Below are 16,759 nucleotides of genomic sequence, written 5' to 3' on the forward strand. Positions count from 1 at the left end.
AATAATGCTTAATTCACATAGTATCTGACAAATTACAGGATGAATGGATGAATGGAGTGAGTTTTATGACATTGTAAAGAAAGATAAAGATTGCTTACCACATTTCCCAGAATTGAAAAAGTTAATTTCCTTTTTACTGCTCTTTGTTCATCTCTATAATATAATTTCTTCAAATAGTTAACCCGGAAAAGAGCAGACTTAAAAAAGAAGTTGAAAGTTACGTTTGTAGGGGAAGCTGGTTTGGATATGGGTGGCTTGACCAAAGAATGGTTCCTTCTTCTAATTCGCCAAATTTTTCATCCAGATTATGGTGAGCATTTAATTTTTATGAACTGGTCTTTCTTCATAATTGTTAGATTCAAGTAGTGACTTATTTTTCACCTACCCTATGACTTTATAGGTTTGTTTGTTTTTTTTTTGTCAACCAAAAATGTTGAATAATTTAAGGATTTTTGTTTATATTTTTAAAAGTGACCAAATTGATGATCAAAATGTTTGTTACCTTACTGGGAATCGTACACAAAATGTATAAAGACTGTAAGTATATATTTGCAAGGCAACATCCACCTCTTTCCTGAATAAATCAAACTTATGAAAATTTGTCATTGAAATAAAGAACATACAGAATTAGAAACAAGATGGCAGCTTGCTTTACACTAATAGCTGAGGGCTTTTCGTTAGATTGTGAGCCATTTTCATAAATAAGAATTCATTAATTTTTTAAGACAAAAGTAAACTTGAAATTTAAATTTTATTTTTTATTTAGAGAAAACACCTATACAGTCCTTAGTATCTATAAAATATTTTTCTTCAAATAGTTTTAAGTGTTTTTCTTATTTTTTATTTTGTATATATGTAGATATAACCTCTTTCTGGCAATGGAAAATAGAGATGACATGGATAAATTAAAATCCCCAGATAATCCTCATAATTAATTTTGATCATAACTTATAAATTATACATTGTTGTTTTTAAAAAAGAAAATCAACTGATTAATTTAGTTTCTATCTTTTTAATGCATATATACCCTTGGTTCAGGATACCAATAAACAGTAAAATGTTCTCACATACTCTTTGTGTATATATTTTATATATTTTACCATGAAAGATGGTTTATAACAATAACTGGTGCTGAAATGTTTTGCTTCTAATAGTTGAGATATCATGTACATTTTTAGTACTTTGATTTTTTTTAATCAGTCATGTTAATGAAATGTTTCTTTTTTTTTTTTTCAGGCATGTTTACATATCACAAGGATTCACACTGCCATTGGTTTAGCAGTTTTAAATGTGATAACTATTCTGAATTCCGATTGGTTGGAATTGTATCCTTTAAACTTTCCACTAGGAGGTGCTAATAGACTAGAAATTTTAAATTTTATCAGAATTTTGGAAAACTTCTCATTAAGTCTTGCAGATTAAATATTCTTGTCAAATTTGCTAATAGACTTTAAATCATTTGCAGTATCACAGTATATCACAGTTATATGTCAGCAGACTTAATTAAAAGGAATTATGAATTTTTTATATTTTTCTCTGAAAACATGATCTCAAAATAAAAACAGTTCTTGTTTCATATATTATTTAAATTATTAGAAAATTAAGATATTTTTAAAACAAAAGTATCTTTCCCATTCATAATGAGCTATTTTTCTGTTCTTTTACCTGTGCTTATTTCACTGAGTTTAATAAATTGAAATTGTGGAAATTAAATCTATGTCTTTAATATTCCCCCAAATCCTGAGACATCCATAAAAATTTTAAATTGAATAGAGTGGGAATATTTAAAGTATATGTTGTTATTTAAAGTGTTTTTTTAATTATGTAAATTAATTTACATCCTCTGTGCCATCCTCTGATGCTTCTCCGGTGTATTGAAGATGGCATTCCTGCATTGGGTAGGAGATTGGAAAAGATACCTACCGCATTAGGTCTTTTAATTCTAAGAAATATAATCGTCGGTGGAAGAAAGGAGGGAAGAGTAAATAAGTGAGCTAGCACTGGAGATAACTAGCTTAAAAGAGAGAAGAATATCCACCTTTAAGAAGGTTACCCTCTAGATGGGCAGATGACCACCAATTCAAGGTCATCAATTCTCAGAGTCACATGATTATTTGACATGAAGTGGTAAGGAGTTTGGAGAAGGAGGGGTCAGTGTATTCTTCCCAGAGAAGATAGAGATTTAAAAATGGAACCATTCTATCTGATTAGCACAGGGCTGGAGTGACTGGGAGAATGGCTAGAAAACAGGCTGCATTGTGCTGGGCTTGTTACAGAGCAGTGTGGGGGGCCTTGATTGAAGCAGAGGGCACCCCGGGAGTTAGGGAGGACACCTTCAGCAGTCAGGAATGACCATAGAGAGGGCTTGGAATGTCTCTTATACTTGTAATAAATCCTGAGGATTGTATATTAAAACTGAGAGAGTAGATGGAAGAAAAGGTAGTAGGGAGAAAACCACACATTAAGAGAATAAACTTAATTTGAAATTTTGTATATGTTGTTATGTCCAAAGGTCTGAAGTGCCAAGTTCCACAAAATAGAACACTTACCAGTTCTTAGACCTATGGTTTTATTTTGTATTATCTACAGTAATCATTTGTTGCACGTTCCAGTTTCACTGAAGGCCTGAGTCACAGATGCTTCTCACTATACTATGAGTATGAGTTGTTTGAATTCCCTCATATATATGTTTATTATACTTTACATTCTTATCACAGCTTAGATTTGGGTGATATTTTGACTTTCTAATATTTATAATGAAGTATTAGAGCTTACTTAGCCATCACATTTTTAGAATGGTATTATACATTAAGTCATGAGCTTACTAATTAGCTTCTTTGGCAAATAGGCATTAGTTTCTATCCAATCATTACCCAAAAAAGCAAGCACAGTAAGCATATTTACATATGCTGCATATTTCAAGTTAATTTATTAAATCTAAATTAAATTATTATAGCCACTACTATCGCATTATTATGTGTCTTTATCTCACATGCACACACATGACAAAACTATAGAAAGTGAGATTGACGCCCAAAAAGCACGATAATATATAGGAAAAATGTGAGATGGTTGTGAGATCACATGGATTGTGATCATGTACGTAGGTGAGAGATCTATCAAAGGTGAGGAGAAGTAAAAATTGAGAACACACATGACAATTGAGAAGATGTAGTTGGTTCTATAACGTATTTTCACCTTATAAATTTCAGTTCCAAAGATTTGTTGTGCTAGTAGTTCTGACAGCATTGCATTCCAAATACTTCATTTTTATATACAGTAAGGCTTTGGAGTTTACAAGAAATGATATAGGGAAACCTATAACAATAATTATAAAATGTTTCGAAGATTGCATGAAGAACCATAGTATACCAGTTTTTAAAAACTAGAATAGCTTTTACCAAAAAGGGCATTGACGCATGGTATTCAAACCCTACCCTGTTTGCACTACATGATGCCTCCCTCAGTGACCCAGAAGAACCTCCCTATCCTTGTCTCGCCCCTGCTTCAACCAGCGCAGCTGACTTACTGTGAAATGAAACACTGTACTCTGCATATGAAAGTGCCCTGTAGCAAATCTTATGAGCCTACTGTTAAAAACCTGCCTTTAGAGTTATGATTTTTTTTTAATTTTTAATCAAAAATGCTTGGAACTTGTCACTCTGGTAGATGATCATAAATGGTAACTATAATTATATTATGGTCATTATCATTGTTATTATTGCAATTATAGAAGTATGTTATAGCTCATTTTCAGTATCTGTCCCTTGAATACACTGCTCAGTCTCTGTCGATATGGCTACCTATAAAATAACTTATCAATTCCTTAAATTATTATTAACTTTTGTTCTGCCTTAGTAAATTGAAATACTGCTTGTCTTCCGATTAAAAATTTTTTTTGAGAGAGAGACAACACACACATGCACAAGAGGAAGAGAATCTTAAGCAGGCTCCGTGCTCAGTGCAGAGCCCAACTTGGGGCTCGATCTCACAACTGTGAGATCATGACCTGAGCTGAAATCAAGAGTCAGATGCTTAACCGACTGACCCACCCAGGCGCCCCTTCTAATTTCTAAAAACTATTTTCAGTAATTTAGCCAGCCCACATGTTTAGATTTCCTTTTGAGCCTATAAAATTAATGATTTCCTTAATAACTTGATATAGTAGTCTTTATTTGGCGGTTGAAATATGACATTTAAAACCCCTCTTTTCGTGGGTTCAAACCCCAAGTCAGGCTCTGTGCTGACCGTCCAGAGCCTGGAGCCTGCTTCGGATCCTGTGTCTCTATCTCTGTCCTTCCCCTGCTTGTGCGCATGCTCGCTCTCTCTCTCTCTCTCTCTCTCTCTCTCTCTCTCTCTCTCAAAAATGAATAAATAAACATTGAAAAAATTTTTTAAAACCCTCTTTCAGCAAATGGATAAGTTAAATTCTGCCATATAAGTAATAAATAATATATAGTGGGGCAGGGTTTAGATATATAACATCTATAGCTTTTTAACTTCAGCACTTTGAGTAAACTCCAGGTAATAAAGCCCTTGCAACTATTTCTGTAGGAGACTGATTGTCTTATTAGCTTACCAGTAGCATGTGTGTGCGTTTGTGTGCGTGTATCCATATGGTTTATTCAGTTCAGCTGTCTTTACATAGTCTGTAGTTAGTTTTAAAATAGCAAAATGATCACCAGAATTAGTAGTGTGTTCTGCATCGAGTTCTGAATAAATTGCTGCTACTTATAAAATCACCAAAATTGTTTAAATTTAGAAAATGTTTCCTTGTATGTTAAACAATTTATGAAATGTCTGAAGTTGTTATCTACTGTGATCTTAGATGAATTTTTCTAGGGAAATCATCAAATACTGTCACCTGAACCCTTCCCTCTTTTCACATGACTTTTGGTAATCAAGGAATTATATTATGGAAAATAAAGGAAAGGAAGTATGTGGGATTAATTAAAGTCGGTGTTAGATCTGAAAAAACTGTGCAAGAAATATACTGATGCATAATTCAAAACTCATTTGTTGTCATGGATTTTATGTTAATGCTTAACATTCAGTATGCATAGCTTATGGGACTAGCTGTTTATAACAGCATTACCTTGGATATTCGTTTCCCCCCCTGCTGTTACAAGAAACTGTTGAGCCCTCCCATCATTCCTAGTGATCAGAATACACCAGTAGGCATCTGCAGTGTGACCACTGACGACTTATGTCAAATTATGCCTGTAAGTATAAAGTCATTAGCATCTTATTCCTTAATGCTAAATCATCTCTCTTCTACCTGAAGCCTTTCTCCTTCTAATGCTATTCTTGTTTTTAAATATGGTTTCTCTCTACCTTTGGAACCCATCTCCTTTTTCGTCTTTCTCCTTCCTCATAGAGACACATCACCCACTTTGCAGCACCCCTAAGCTCTTGCAGCATAGTGGAACAGGCTTTGAAGTGAGCTCTGCCACTTACAGTCCTGTGAACTTGGATAGGTTGTTTAATCTTTCTGAACTCTAGTTTCCTTATGTGAACAATGGGATAGCAAAACTTACATACGGAGGATTACATGGGATAATAAAGTTCTTGGTACTTGATTACTTCTGTGGATTCTTATTAAGATGATACTGTGCAGTATCGTTAATAGTATCTGCAAAAATGTCTCTAAAATGAAGACAACAAATGAATTTCATGGTACTGTCTCTTATAACATTCCTCAATTCAGAAATTAGATTTCTGATCATCAGATTTAATCCAAGATTAAAATTTAGTAGAGGAGTGGATACTATCCATATCCTTCTGACAAACCCCTATGATCATGTTTTTTACAGCTGAGTTTTCATAACTATTGGTCAGCAGAAAATTCTCAGTAAAGTCTTTGGCAAATAGCCTAGATGTGGAGAATCTCTGTTGCTAAGTATTCCTATCTAAATACCCCGGTGTTTTAATGGCCTGATGAGTTTGGTGCAGGGTTGGCGCCTTCCTGTGAAAGTTGAGAAACGCGTCCAGAACACGTGTTTGGTTAGAAAACTACTCTTCATACTCCTCAGTGGGTTGACACCAGGCACATTTTTGGAAGTTAGTTTGGGATATTTTCAATTAAGAGCATAAAACCACATTTTTATTAGACTTAGTAGTTAGAAAAAAATAGGATATGAGAGTTTACCCAAGTTAATAGAGTAGGATCTGATTAAGAAACTGAGAGGTCTCCCTTTTATGGTCTTGTATCTGCAACACACTAGCTATGACTCTGGATGATTCACTTAATTTTTTATCTGTAAAATGTTGGGAGTAGACTGATATCTGAGTTACTGTCTCATTTTAGATTTTTGTGATTTTTTTTTTGTCGCACATATCCAGTTTTTGTCAAATTTGTTACCAGTCTTCTCATTTTATTACTGGTTTTGGCCAATAAATTGCCTAATTTTATGATTAAAGTTATTCAAATTTGGCTCATTTAGGTCTAATTTTATTGTTGTTGTCAATAATAATGGATATTTTATGAATAACCATACCAAAACATTGTTTTATATTATGGAGCTGAAGATTTCACTGCACTAATTTCATATTCTTATGTTGGCTCTTTAATGAATCAAGATTCTGCGTATACCAGATCAGCTGTAGAAGAAATTAAGTTTCTATACATGCATTAATCAAGACTAAAAGGATGTAGAAAAACTGCTGTGTTAGAGTAGTGGAATGTGGGTAATTTTTTTTAATTTTTATGAATGGATTATTTATTAATAGCACCTATTAAAAGTTGCTACCTAATTTCCACTTCACATGGGGTAAATATATCCATAAAAATTTTTAATGCTTTTTTATTCAAATCTTATTTACCCATTTGTTCACTGTATGTTTCTAAGAAGAGTAACACGAAAGCAAAGAGAAACATGTAGAAGTAGACAGGTTTCTTAATTTAAGGACAGTATATGTGAACACAGGATGAAAGTACAGAAAGTAAGTGAAATATCCAACGATGGAGCCTAGTGTGTGCTGTTAATAAATACAGTAATAAATGCAGTAATACTCGACTGTTTCCTTAGACAAAGCACTAGAATTGTCCAGTGGCAACAATAAGAAATCTTCCCAACACAGTCTTGTGAAAATTACACTTGAGGGTTTTAGATGAGAATAGAAGAGACTCCAGAATAACCTTGAATCAGCAACTGTAATATCTCTTCTGCTTAAGTCACTCCCGAATATGTTGTATTAAACAAGACCAGAGTATTCAAATGGTGTATAAAAATAGTATTCAGTATCTTCACATACTCTTTCTTTAATTACACGTTTACAAAATCATAAGTTTATGTGGGTAACTAATATTTTAGAAATAGTATATTATAGTTAAGAGTCTAAGACTGACAGTACAGGTAAAAAAAAAAAAAATTCTCCACAAAAATAGGGGTTTGAGACTACAAAGTCTGGAAATAAAGGGCCTGTAGTCCTAAATAAAACAGATCTGAATATATAACTTCATGACCTATTAACTTTGTCATTAAAAGTTTCACCTCTGAAAGATGAGAAGTCCTTTCCCTTGGGTTCACCTACTAGTCCCTGGAGTTCTTACAAATTTCAAACTCCCAATTATAATTTTCAGCATCCATAATTTTTATTAATAATTGAAGGATGACAAGCATACCAAATCTGTGCCAGCCTAGATTTGTATAAAATTTTCTGACTTTAATGGAATGGAAAATGTATTATGTATGTAAAATCTAACTATTCTGTTGTTTACCTTTTCTTCTAATAATTTAAAATAAATTAAACTATAATATTTTTCATAAAACGTGAAAATTTTTTTAATAATGCATTAATTTTTCTGTTTGTAAATATTTGTTCATGGATAACATGAGTTAGAGGAAACTATTTCTTCCACTGTTCTCACTTTTTGGGGGGGAGAGGAGAGCACTGTAACAAATGTAGGAACCACTTAACATATATGAACTGTGTGTATTTATGCTTAAAAGATGTATCCTAATACAGCAGATTTTTTAAATACTACAAATTCGTAAGTAGTAATGTTGCAGAAAGCAGTGATTTACTATGGAAACTGCACTCTTGCTACCTAAGAACAGATCCCAGAGTCATGCCTCCATCATTTCAACTGGATGTTTTCCTCTTATATGACTTTTTCTAGTGAGTTTTTCCAAGCCTTTTATGTCATAGAAATCACTAACAAACATTTCATTCCCTGGAAAATATATCCCAAATATTACCTTTAGTTTAAAATTGGAGTGTATCGACTCTATCTCACATGTAAGTTAACTGAAGTAGACGTGCTTAACTATTTTAGGTAACGTTATTTGATTTAAAAACACGGGTAACAGATTTCTTTCTACAGGAGTTGGCCCATGGGTTAAGTGAACTCCTATCATATGAAGGCAATGTTGAAGAAGATTTCTATTCAACATTCCAGGTACTATTAAAGGCAAATAGCTTTCTGTTAACCATGTATTTCATATATGAAAAAATGCCATTTGTTATTTAACACCTATCATTAGAAAAGATGAACAAGGATTAATCAGTACACACCATTCCTTGTCATAAAGGATCTTAACTCAATAAAGCAGAGACAGTGAAGTAGACACTTGTAGATGAGCAGTCAAGAGAGTGCCTAAAGAAATTCCTATGACTCTGCTAGGCAACTGTCATATTTCCTTGACTCAGTTACTTTTTCACAGTTTTCAGCTTCTAAAAATAAGCCTCTCCTAATAAAAACTAAAAGAAACAAACGGGAAGCCTGGGTGACCCTGTTAGTTAAGCGTCCAGCTCTTGGTTTCGGGTCAGGTCATGACCTCATGGTTCATGAGGTCGGGCTCTGGGCTGGTGGTGCAGAGCCTGCTTGGGATTCTCTCTCTCCCTCTCTCGTTGCCCCTCCCTGTCTTGTGCATGCATGCTCTCTCTTTCTCTCAAACAAAAATAAAAATAAGCCTCTATTTTAGCTTCATACAAGAAGATAGGAGCATGGGGCACTTGGGTGGCTCAATTAGTTGAGCATCTAACTTCGTCTTGGGTCATGATGTCACGGTTTGTGAGTTCAAGCCCCACATTAGTCTTGCTGTTGCTGCTGTTAGCACAGAGCCCGCTTGAGATCCTCTGTCCCTCTCTCTCTGCCCCTTCCCCTCTCATCCCCCCCCCCCCACCCCGGCCACCACCTCTCAAAAATGACTAAACATTTACAAGAAAAAAGTTAGAAGCAGGAACTAATGGTTCAGACCAAAATGGTCTCATTTCCATTCCCCTAACAATAATTGGGAGATGGAAATCAGAGTAATCCACATAGCTCCAAAAGCTCCAAAGACCTGTGTATTATCTAAATGGCCACACAAGTTTATGAACAGCTGTTAGGTGTTTAACTGTATTCAACAGAGAGGATTTGTCCCTGCAGTTTCTATATTTAAAACCAGGAAGAAAACTGTTCTTAAATGTCACAGACCAGTTCACTGAATCCTACTATTAAATTAACCATAGCAATAAATATCGTGTGTTGGAATCTCCCATCAGGTTTTTCAAGAAGAATTTGGAATAATTAAGTCCTATAATTTAAAGCCAGGTGGTGATAAAATTCCAGTTACCAATCAAAATAGGAAAGGTAAGTTAGACACCATTTCTTAATTAAAATGCATCAATGTTTACCATTTACTTTTACTGTTTAACAGATGTAAAATTGCTTTCCAGAATATGTACAGCTTTATGTTGACTTTCTTCTCAACAAATCCATCTATAAGCAGTTTGCTGCATTTTATTATGGATTTCATAGTGTGTGTGCTTCAAATGCCCTGATGGTGAGTTTAAAACTAACTTAGGCTTTTAATTAGGTTTTGTAATACTATAATATTGACAAATAACTCCTTAAGTATTTTAATAGATAAGCTTCTAAAATAGAAAATAATTTCTACTTTTTAAAGGTAGAGCTAGAAATAAAGAGTTTTCTCATTTCAGCCTTAATTCTCTAATAGGAAAAAAGGCCAGTCAACTCTGTTTTTCTTTCCTTGTGCTGTGTCTTATACTGTCTCTTTTGGGGCTTTAAGAATTTTCCTCAAGAGTAGATGAAGAGATCCCATAGGCTCAAGGTCTTAACGGAGTCAACACATAAGCTCCCGGGCGAAAGCCACAACTTCTGATTAAGGAACATATTGACACTGCTTCTGGCTGCAGCTCGGAGTTATCATTTACCCATAGGAAATAGTTTGTCTTCAGAATCATGATGAACTCTCGTTGGTTTGGCTTGCCTTAGCTATGTGAATATGGGTCAGCTGCTATATAGAACACTGTGTCGGAAATATCCTAAGATAAAAGCATAGCTTTCTAAAGAAGCACTGCTCTCCACCCAAGCTACGTAGGGTGCACTCCGTCATGCCACTTGTATCTCCCCTCGGTTTTATTATGAGGGTTTGGAGTAAGGTCTTCCATTTGAGTTATTTTTATAGAAAAGAGCTTGTTTTAGAGTAACCTTTGTCACATACTTGTTGTTAAAAACACCTTTGAAAATGGAGCACTTTATTGAGTTCTAAGTGGATTTTGGCTGTGACGCACTGGTAGTTGTGGGGGTGGAAGGAGGGAAAATAAGAATGAAATGGCATAGCATGGTCTCTATTCTTAAGTTTTAATCTCTTTAGGTGGGAGACAACTTATATGGGTGAAAAAACAAGTAGGCGACATGAGACAGACTGTAACCCAAGTACCCAAATTCTGCATGCACCTAGAAGGTGCGTGGGGTATCGGGAGGAGGCTGGAGTAACTCAGAGTTTCAAGCAGGCTGTGGGGGGAGAATTGTAATTTGGATTCATGCTTAGTCATCTGCTTGTTTTTCTGGCAAACAGCTAATTACTATTTGCAAAAGGGAGAGCCTAATAGTTTGACAAGATTTATAAACTTTCAGAAGCAAAAATATCTTAACCTCGGTAGAAAAATAAAAACGGAGATTTTTCCTTAACAAAAATGGCTTGATTTACTAGAAGACATGTTTTGTAATTTGATTCAGGGAAGATAGTTCCAATTTCACTTTTTTAATCATCACTTTTTATTATTATTTTGGGGAAATGACTGTCGGCAGCTGCTTCGTCCAGAAGAGGTTGAAATTCTGGTCTGTGGAAGTCCTGAGCTGGATATGCACGCTCTGCAGAGAAGCACTCAGTATGATGGCTACGCGAAAACAGACTTAACTATACGGTGAGCTCATTTCCTTCTGAAAGTGAGATTGCAGAGAGGGAATGAAAGAGAATGTGACTTATTTGTCAAATTCACAGTCTTTGAATCAAGTTAAGTTAGCTCAAATATTGTAGAGTCCCACCCTACCTTATTTTATCTTTAGAAAGTAAGGTGAGACTATTAAATATGAAATCACTTAGCAATCCACTTGGGAGAAAGTGATCTAAGTAAGTTTCTATAAAACTATAGAAAATTTACTCTTTTTTTAAGTTTATTTATTTATTTTGAGAGAGAGGGAGAGAGAGAGCATGAGTGAGCACAGGGGAGGGGCAGAGAGAGAGAGAGAGAGAGAGAAAGAATCCTAAGCAGGCTCCAAGCTGTCAGCACAGAGCCCAACTTGGGGCTTGAACTCACAAACAATGAGACCATGACCTAAGCTGAAATCAAGAGTAGGATGCTTAGCCTACTGAGCCACCCAGGCACCCCCTAGAGACTTTACTTAAAAAAAAAAAAAAAAGACTTTGGGGAGGAGCCAAGATGGCAGAACAGCATGGAGGTTTTTTGTGTGTCTCACATCCATGAAATACAGCCAGACCAACATTAAACCATCCTTCACACCTAGAAAACTGATCTGAGGGTTAACACAACAATCTGCACAGCCTGAACCACAGAATTCAGCAGGTACATGGCACAGAGAGATGAACTTGGGGAAAGAGAAGCCGCGGAGGACAGGGAGCTGCTTTTGCATGCAGAGAGAGGGTGGAGACCATGGGAGAGAATATGGGAAAAGTACCCCCCGCTGAAAGCAGCTGGAGAGAAAGTGGAAAATTGGAAACAGCCACAGGGACTGAACTAAAAAGGGAGAAAGGAGAAAGTTTAAATTCCATTAAGACTATAAAAAACAGGGAGCACAGAGTCTGAAACTCCACAGCTGATACCTGGAGGTGCTCTGTTGGGAAGGGCGAATCCCCAGGAGCGGAGTGGGGTCTGGGCGGTTCTCAGGCCACACGGGGATAACCAGTTCCACTGCTGGAAGGACATTAGTTAGAGGATGTGAGGCCATCTGGTCCCAGCAGACCCCAGAGAACAGCCACATTCACTGGTGCTGGAACAAGGTCATTAAGGGTGAAGCCTGGTGCCAGATGTGTGTTGTGATTTCTCATAATCCTTGAAATGCTGCTGCTACACTATTTCGCAAACTTTTTCTGGGGCGGGCTGGCACCTGGTCACAGTCTCTGGGCATCTGCAGCAGCACAGTCCTGCAAGCGCTCCTGGGTGCGGCCAGCACCTGGCCATTGCTCGGTGAGACCCTCCACATAGGGGCTGAACGGGTCAAAGCCACAGTCCCTCAGATGAAAGGGGCCAGGAAAAACAGCCACATCTGAGACAAAACTCAGGAGGGATGTGCTGCCTGGGGCTTGGTCATGGACTGTGTAAAAGCAGGGAGTGGACGGAAGCCGAGGACAAAGGACAGGTGCACAGTTGCTGATTGGGGAGAACAGAGTTCCAATAGTAGAGACTGGGTAGCTGGGTGACGTAATTTTCACCACTCCGGTGTATACACACCTACAAGCGCCATAACAATCCACCCCAGTAAGCTAAGCAGTGCCATCTAGTGGAGAACAGAACCATTACACTAAGCCACACCCAACTGGGCCAACCTTGCTCTTCAAGAACACATCTCACTGCTGCTTAGTTTATGGACTATAAAGCACTTCATAGTTTGACTTCTAGTGGAAAATGAAGTGATTTAAGTCGTATTTCAGTCTGTTAGCCAGTCTATCCAATTTTCTTTGTTTTTTTTTCTTTTTTCTCTTTTTTGTTTCTCTTCTTTTTCTTGAATACAGAGAGAAAATTCATTTCTATTTTCAATTTTTATTAAACATATTTTTCTTTAATTTTTTTCTACTGTATTTTTTACTTTTGTGTAAATTTTTTCAAATTCTATTTTACTGCAATCATTTCATTTTAGTCTACTTCAGTGTATTCATTTTTTTCAAATATTCAAACAATTTTTCTTTTTTCCCCCCTTTTTTCTCTAGTCTATCAAGCCACTTTGAACACCCAGACCAAAACACACCTAGGATCTAGCATCATTTATTTGATTTTGTGTGTGTGTGTGTGTGTGCTTGTTTTTAATTTTTTAATTTTAATATTGTTTTAATTTCAATTTTTTATTTTAATTTTTCTACCTCGTTAATTCCTTTTCTCCCTTCAAAATGATGAAACGAAGGAATTCACCCCCAAAGAAAGAGCAGGAAGAAACAACAGCCAGGGACTTAACACAGATACAAGAAAGGTGTCTGAACCAGAATTTAGAATCACAATAATAAGAATACTAGCTGGAGTCGAAAATAGATTAGAATCCCTTTATGCAGAGATAAAAGAAGTAAAAGCTAGTCAGGATGAAATAAAAAATGGTATAACTGAGCTGCAATCTCGAATGGAGGCCACAGTGGCAAGGACGGATGAGGCAGAACAGAGAATCAGTGATACAGAGGACAAACTTATGGAGAATAATGAAGCAGAAAAAAAGAGGGAGATTAAGGCAACATAGCATGATTTAAGAATTAGAGAAATCAGTGACTCATTAAAAAGGAACAACATCAGAATCATAGGGGTCCTAGAAGAGGAAGAGAGAGAAATAGGGGTAGAAGGGTTATGTGCAAGCCAGAAAGGAGTGGCAGGATATATTCAATGTGCTGAATCAGAAAAATATGCAGCCAAGAATTCTTTATCCAGCAAGGCTGTCATTCAAAATAGGAGAGATAAAAAGTTTCCCAGACAAACAAAAATTAAAGGAGTTCGTGACCACTAAACCAGCCCTGCAAGAAATTTTAAGGGGGACTCTCTGAGGGGAGAAAAGATGAAAAAATAAAAATAAAAAACAATGAATAAAGACCAAAAGCAACAAAGACTGGAAAGGACCAGAGAACACCACCAGAAACTCCAGCTCTACAAGCGACATAATGGCAATAAATTCATATCTTTCAGTACTAACTCTAAACATCAATGGACTAAATGCTCCAATCAAAAGACACAGGGTAATAGAATGGATAAGAAAACAAGATCCATCTATAAGCTGTTTACAAGAGACCCACTTTAGACCTAAAGACACCTTCAGATTGAAAGTAAGGGGATGGAGAACCATCTATCATGCTAATGATCAGCAAAAGAAAGATGGAAAAGCCATACTTATATCCAACAATCTAGACTTTTTTTTTTTTAATTTTTTTTTTTTTAACATTTATTTAGTTTTGAGACAGAGAGAGAGAGAGAGAGAGCATGAACAGGGGAGGGTCAGAGAAAGAGGGAAACACAGAATCTGAAACAGGCTCCAGGCTCTGAGCTGTCAGCACAGAGCCCGACGCGGGGCTTGAACCCACAGACCGTGAGATCATGACCTGAGCCGAAGTCAGACGCCCAACCGATTGAGCCACCCAGGCGCCCCAACAATCTAGACTTTAAAGTTGAAGACTGTATCAAGAGATGAAGAAGGGCATTATATCATAATTAAGGGGGTCTATCCACCAAGAAGACCTAACAATGTAAATATTTATGTGCCAAATGTGGAAGCACCCAAATATATAAATCAATTAATCACAAACATAAAGAAACTCATTGTACTAATACCATAATAGTAGGGGACTTCAACCCTCCACTCACAGCAATAGACAGATCATCTAATCAAAAATCAACAAGGTAACAATGGCTTTGAATGACACACTGGACCAGATGGACTTAACAGATATATTCAGAGCATTTTATCCTAAAGCAGCGGAATATACATTCTTCTCCAGTGCACGTGGAAATTTCTCCAGAATAGACCACATACCGGGACACAAAACAGCCGTCAACAAGTACAAAAAGATCGAGATCATGCCGTGCATATTTTCAGATCACAACGCTATGAAACTCTAAATCAACCACAAGAAAAAATTTGGAAAGGTAACAAATACTTGGAGACTAAAGAACATCCCCCTAAAGAATGAATGGGCTAACCAAGAAGTTAAAGAGGAAATTAAAAAGTTCATGGAAGCCAATGAAAATGGTAACACCACAAACCAAAACCTCTGGGATGCAGGAAAGGCCATCATAAGAGGGAAGTATATAGCAATCCAGACCTTCCTAAAGAAGGAAAAAATATCTCAGATACACAACCTAACCTTATGCCTTAAAGAATTGAGAACAGCAAATAAAACCCAAAACCAGCCCAAGACAAGAAATAATAAAAATTAGAACAGAAATTAATGCTATCAAAACCAAAAAAAAAATAGTAGAACAGATCAATGAAACCAGAAGCTGGTTCTTTGAAAGAATTAACAAAATTGATAAACCACTAGCCTGTTTGATCAAAAAGAAAAAGGAAAGGACCCAAATAAATAAAATCAGGAATGAAAGAAGAGAGATCACAACCAACACAGCAGAAATAAAAACAATAATAAGAGAATATTATGAGCAATTATACACCAATAAAATGGGCAATCTGGAAGAAATGGACAAATTCCTAGAAACATATACACTACCAAAACTGAAGTAGGAAGACATAGAAAATTTGAACAGACCCATAACCAGTAAAGAAATTGAATTAGTAATCAAAATCTCCCAAAAAATAAGAGTCTGGGGCCAGATGGCTTTCCAGGGGAATTCTACCAAACATTTAAGAGAGAGTTAACACCAATTCTCTTGAAGCTGTTCTAAAAAATAGAAATGGGAGGAAAACTTCCAAATTCTTTCTATGAAGCCAGCATTACCTTGATTCCAAAAGCAGACAGAGACCCACTAAAAAGGAGAACTATAGACCAATTTCCCTGATGAACATGGATGCAAAAATCCTCAACAAGATACTAGCCAACTGGATCCAACAATACATTTTAAAAAATTATTCACCATGACCAACTGGGATTTATACCTGGGATGCAGGGCTGGTTCAATATCTGCAAAACAATCAATGTGATTCATCACATCAATAAAAGAAAGGACGAGAACCATCTGATCCTCTCAATAAATGCAGAGAAAGCATTTGACAAAATACAACATCCTTTCTTGCTAAAAATCCTCAAGAAAGTAGGGATAGAAGGATCATACCTCAAGATCATAAAAGCCATGTATGAAAGACCCAACACTAATATCATCCTCAATGGGGAAAAACTGAGAGCTTTCCCCCTAAGGTCAGGAACAAGACGGGGATGTCCATTCTCGCCACTGTTATTCAACATAGTATTGGAAGTCTTAGCCTCAGCAATCAGATAACACAAAGAAATAAAAGGCATCCAAATAGGCCAGGAGGAGGTCAAACTTTCACTCTTCAGATGACATGATACTCTACCAATCAAAAGATTCTACCAAAAAACTGCTAGAACTGATTCATGAATTCAGCAAAGTTGCAGGATATAAAATCAATGCACAGAAATCGGTTGCATTCCTATACACCAACAATGAAGCAACAGAAAGAGAAATCAAGGAATCGATCCTATTTACAATTGCACCACAAAACATAAAATACCTAGGAATAAATCTAACCAAAGAGGTGAAAAATCTATACGCTGAAAACTATAGAAAACTTATGAAAGAAATTGAAGAAGACACAAAAAAAAGGGAAAAAACATTCCATGCTCCTGGA

The 16,759-nt window shown here is 36.2% G+C and overlaps 1 protein-coding gene across 6 annotated transcripts in view; it reads left to right on the plus strand.

The window, feature by feature from the left end:
* The window catches only part of HECTD2 (HECT domain E3 ubiquitin protein ligase 2), an 80,000-nt gene that overhangs the window by 54,447 nt on the left and 8,794 nt on the right, over nt 1-16,759 (plus strand). For 3 of the 6 annotated variants that reach the window (XM_042908623.1, XM_042908622.1, XM_042908624.1), the window contains exons 13-20: nt 178-310; nt 472-537; nt 1,237-1,325; nt 5,064-5,222; nt 8,327-8,401; nt 9,490-9,577; nt 9,664-9,770; nt 11,042-11,157. In XM_042908623.1, the coding sequence (XP_042764557.1) occupies nt 178-310; nt 472-537; nt 1,237-1,325; nt 5,064-5,222; nt 8,327-8,401; nt 9,490-9,577; nt 9,664-9,770; nt 11,042-11,157 (833 nt within the window). Of the gene's footprint in view, nt 1-177; nt 311-471; nt 538-1,236; nt 1,326-5,054; nt 5,223-5,377; nt 5,540-8,326; nt 8,402-9,489; nt 9,578-9,663; nt 9,771-11,041; nt 11,158-16,759 lie in introns of those variants that run through there. The other 3 variants (XM_042908625.1, XM_042908626.1, XM_042908627.1) reach the window with 3 other exon arrangements.

This window comes from Panthera leo, chromosome D2, assembly GCF_018350215.1.
Source record: "Panthera leo isolate Ple1 chromosome D2, P.leo_Ple1_pat1.1, whole genome shotgun sequence".
Taxonomy (NCBI): domain Eukaryota; kingdom Metazoa; phylum Chordata; class Mammalia; order Carnivora; family Felidae; genus Panthera; species Panthera leo.